General features: G+C 59.0%; 1 protein-coding gene across 1 annotated transcript; it reads left to right on the forward strand.

The window, feature by feature from the left end:
* Nucleotides 1–379: 379 nt before the first annotated feature.
* ELF3 (E74 like ETS transcription factor 3) lies at nucleotides 380–4384 on the forward strand. The gene is made up of 9 exons (XM_010724086.3): nucleotides 380–536; nucleotides 1106–1274; nucleotides 1561–1782; nucleotides 1954–2040; nucleotides 2128–2247; nucleotides 2420–2509; nucleotides 2884–3000; nucleotides 3141–3336; nucleotides 3441–4384. The coding sequence occupies exons 2-9, from the start codon at nucleotides 1112–1114 to the stop codon at nucleotides 3559–3561; spliced, it is 1116 nt and encodes a 371-aa protein (XP_010722388.1). The 5' UTR covers nucleotides 380–536; nucleotides 1106–1111; the 3' UTR covers nucleotides 3562–4384.
* Nucleotides 4385–4667: the final 283 nt, after the last annotated feature.

The raw sequence follows: 4667 nt of genomic DNA on the forward strand, positions 1-4667 counted from the left end.
CCAGCACGGGGCATGGCCACATCTGAGCACCCTGCAGGCACCGGGTGCCCTCCCCTCGGCGAAGGGGATGCAGCATGGTGGGGGTACGCTTCCCTGGGCATTGCCCCCAGGTGGGATCTGCAGCCCTGGGGTTGGTCTGTCCCTCCTGGGCATGTTTCTTGGCAGCAGGACGGAGGTGAACCCACCGCTGTGAGCAAACAACCAGAGAGCATCACCCGCACAGCCGGTGTGGGTGAAACTCCGGGCAGCGCCGTCCGAGGCTCTGACAATGATTAAACTGGCCAACCCAGATTTCCCGGCAAGGCAGCGCTGGGCTGGGGCCGATGGTTCATATTATGCAAATCACCTGGATCAGGGAGCATGAACGTTTCAGGGCTGGAATTCCCCTCCGGCCTCCAGATCGCGTTACGCCACGCATGCTATAAAAGAGAGAAGGCAGGGCAGGATCTGCCATCGGCGCAGCTGTGCGTGGCGGCGGGCAGGGCTCGCTCGCTGCTCTCTGGATTAGCCGCTGCCCAGGGATTACATCGCAGAAGGTACCCAAGATTTTCCTCTCTGGTGGGGAAGTCCCCCAGCCTCGGCGGCCGCTTTGCTCCCTCTGTGTGTGCTGGGGACGTGCTCGGTGCTTTCTGGCTCTACATGGTTTTCCCATCGTTGCCTTTTGGGGAGCAGCCAGGCGGTGGGCTCCAGGCGACCAGCAGGATGCAACTGTTCCACTGTGGCCTCGCAGCCCTGCAGCTGACGGGATTTGCTTCTTGTACCAACTTGGAGGATGGCCCTGCTTGTGGGGCATCTGTGGGGCTGGGGAGCATTTGATGTCCTGCAACATCCCCCCCCAGGGAGGGGCTGTCTCACCGACAGTGGGACCACCTGCTTGCCGTCCCTGCGGTGCGAGCAGGGATAGGTGCTGGGGAAGGGGCTTTGGCGAGGAGGATGCCATGTCCTCATCCTGCTATGGCTCAGCCCCGGTGGCAATCAGTGCAGCACTGGGTGGGGGGCGTCAGCAGCGGCAGTTCCGGATGGAGGCACAGAGATCGTGGGGTTACAGTGGGTGCCGTGGGTTTGGGTCTCTGGTGCCAGGGCTCACTGTCACCTCTCGTCACAGAACTTGATGGCGGCATCCTGTGAGATCAGCAACATCTTCTCCAACTACATCAGCGCCATGTACCAACCCGAGGAGGTGCAGCTGCCCCTGGATGTGCTGGGATGCCCCGGGGAGGACAGCAGCATGGGGCTGAGCCTCTCCACCAGCCAACCCCTGGCAGAGGGCACAGGTGGGATGGGGCACAGCGGCGGTGGGGTGCAGTGGTGGTGGCATGCAGGTGGGGTGCCCAGCAGATCGGGCATAAATGAGGTGGTGCTGGAAGAGCATTGCAAGGACACAGTCCCACTGGGACAGGTCAAGGCTTGCGTCGTGCCTCAGTTTCCCCAAGGGTACTTTGGCTGGAGGGTACTTCAGCTGGCACAAGGTGTGATGGCAGCCCCATATAACACACGCTGCCTGTGGGACCGGCTCAGGTGCCCAGCCCTACACTAAGTCTCATTCTCTATCCCTTACAGACAAGCCGGAGTGGTTCGGTGAGCTCCCGTACTTCTGGACCAAGGTGCAGGTGCTGGAGTGGATCAGCTACCATGTGGAGAAGAACAAGTACGATGCCAGCTCCATTGACTTCTCCTGCTGCAACATGGATGGGCGCGCGCTCTGCCACTGCACCAGGGACCAGATGCGCCTCATATTTGGGCCGCTGGGGGATGAGCTGTATGACCGCCTGCATGAGATCAGTGAGTGTCCCGTGTCCCCTCAGTCCCCAGGTCTGGCAGCTCACAGAGTGAGGCCAAGACCCCCGTGCCAGTCCAGGGTGGGGGCACAGAGGAAGGCCCATACAGGGCTGGGCTCTGTTCTCCACTGTGCTGAACAAGCATCACTAATCCCTGTTCCCCGGAACCCCGTAGCCTCTGATGAGCTGAGCTGGATCATCGAGCTGCTGGAGAAAGAGGATGCGGATTCCCAAGAGACCTCTCTGGACAGCAGCCACCTGGGTACGAGGAGGGCCACAGGCTTTTCCCCAGTGCCACAAGTGGTGCAGGAAGGGCTCACCCTCTTCTTCACTTCTCTGCCTCCTCCAGAGCTCGGCAATCCCTGTGCCAAGGACTCCCTGGAGGACCTGAAGCCCACAAACCCTTTCCTCGCCACAGACTTCACCTGCTTGTCTGGCGCCATGTCCCCAGGCAGCTCTGACCTCTCAGGTCAGTGCTTTCATAGAGTCATAGAATTTTACCTGGCTGAGAGCTCCCTTTGCTCACACAGAGCTGAGAGAGCACTGTGGGCTCCATTCCTGGCTGATGCTGGGAGGAGGGGGCAGAGGCAGAGGGAAGCTGCAAAGAGCCACAGTCTGAGCCCCGTCCCTCTGCCCCCCAGGGCCCGTGATGTCCCACAGTCCCAACTCCCAGGACTCCGGTGGAAGTGACCTTGACCTCGATCCCTTGGAAGCAAAGCTTTTTCCTGAGGGTGAGTTGCTGGGAGAGCAGAAGGACGCTTCCCATCTTCTGGAGGAGCAGAGCCAGGCAATGATCTAGGAGCATCTGCCTGCCCCACTGGGATGGGTTTTCTCTGTGCTCTGGGCCCGTTTCTCCCCACTGAGAGTGGTGGTGGTGCATGGGGATGGTGGAACAGAGGTGGGGCAGTGGGGATCTTGGTGGGAGGAGGGAGGGACGATGCTGGATGGAATGGGAAGACTCTGCTCTACAGAACGGGCTTGTAAAGAGGGTGCAGCCCCTGTCCTGCTATCCCCAGCCAGCTCTCCTCCTGGAAGGCGTCTCTGAGCCCAGGGTGAGGGAGCTGCAATCTACAGGCAATTAACATGTCCCCTTGTCGGTGCGCAGATGACTTCGCAGGCAGCAAGAAAGGGGATGGCAAACATGGCAAGCGGAAACGGGGCCGGCCCCGAAAACTCAGCAAGGACAGCAGAGAGTGCCTGGAGGGTCGGAAAAGCAAGCACTGTACGTCCTAACCCGAGCCCTAACCCTTACCTTAGCCCTAACTCTGCTGCTCCTTGGCAGGGCATGAGGGGCAACATGGCGCCCACTGGCTGTACCCGTGGCAGGAGGACCCCTCCCCTAACAGCTCACTCTCTTCTCAGCCCCACGAGGAACTCACCTGTGGGAGTTCATCCGTGATATCCTGATCCACCCCGAGCTGAACGAGGGGCTGATGAAGTGGGAGGACCGACGTGAGGGCGTCTTCAAGTTCCTGCGCTCCGAGGCGGTGGCTCAGCTCTGGGGGCAGAAGAAGAAGAACAGCAGCATGACCTACGAGAAGCTGAGCCGAGCAATGCGGTGAGTGCCCCCCACGTCCCCTCCAGGGAGGGGGACTGCCCACACACCAACGTGAGGGCTGCATCCAGAGCCCTGAGCCCTGAGCCCGCCTCTGTCCCCTGCAGATATTACTACAAACGGGAGATCTTGGAGAGGGTCGATGGACGCCGCCTGGTCTACAAGTTTGGGAAGAACTCCAGTGGATGGAAGGAGGAGGAGGTGCTCAACAGGAACAAGGAGCTGTAGGAGCCCCAGATCAGCCCCTGGCTCCTTGGCAGGAGTTTTTTTGCATGCAGACGGACTGGAAGTTGCTGCCCCATGCAGCACGTGGCACTCCGAGCCTTGCGTGGGCACATTCATGTGTGCTGGTGTCCACCAGCACCAAGGTGTTTAAAGCTAATATTTTGGCTCCAGTAGGTTATTGTAAACCATTATTTCTCTTGCTGGATTTGTACCTCCAACTGGAGAGGCAGTGACTTTGGGACTTTGTCTGTTTCAAAGCCTGGACAAGAACAATGGGGAAGAGAAGCGTGAGTGGCATCAGGCACTGATGTGATGGTGCAGCAGGTTCCTGCTGGCACCCACCTGTGACTTGTCCCAGCCACCTGCTCCCTGTGGGATGGGTGAAGCCCCTCCGTGCAGCGTCTCAGAGCAATGTCTGCCACGAGAAGATGGAAACACTGCAGAGCTTCACCTGATCCTGGCAAGCCCAAAGAGCGCCCAAGGACTGAGTTCACCAGGACTTGGCTGCGTTTCCAGCCCCGCTCCCCAGGAACAGGCTTTTTCCCTAAGAGTAGCTTCTAATTTATGTAAGAGAAAATGAACATACAGATATATTTTTTCATGTGTAAGGCGTTCTCGCGTGATGGTGTGCACTGTAGGGCACATGCATGTCCTGCATTGCTCACAGGAGGTGATGCTCAGCTGGACTGAAGTGATATCAGGGGGCACAGGCTGGAACTGTGTTAGCCCTGGGAGGGAGATGCCGACCCACCAGGCACCCACAGATCCCTCCTTCTGAGCTGGGAATGTCAGAGGAATAAACTGTTGTTTAGTTGGGGTTTTGTAACCCTGTCTTATCATGACTGCTTTTGTTGAAGGCGAAGTTGGGACTGGACTCTGAGATGCCCCTGGGGAGCCTGGCAAAGGCGCAGAAATGCATTTTAGCAGGGGGCTGACTGTTGTTCCCTCCCTCGCTGCACGGCACGGTTAGGGATCGCCCTTATGACACTTGCGAAGTTGCAAGGTGACTTGTGTGTAAGCTGTCAGATACAGCATCTGTGCCAGCTGCCCTGGGCTGTGCTGCCTGCAGGAGCTGGAGCTGCCCCAGCGTGTGGCCACAGCTTGCAGGT

This window comes from Meleagris gallopavo, chromosome 28 (genome assembly GCF_000146605.3).
Source record: "Meleagris gallopavo isolate NT-WF06-2002-E0010 breed Aviagen turkey brand Nicholas breeding stock chromosome 28, Turkey_5.1, whole genome shotgun sequence".
NCBI lineage: Eukaryota > Metazoa > Chordata > Aves > Galliformes > Phasianidae > Meleagris > Meleagris gallopavo.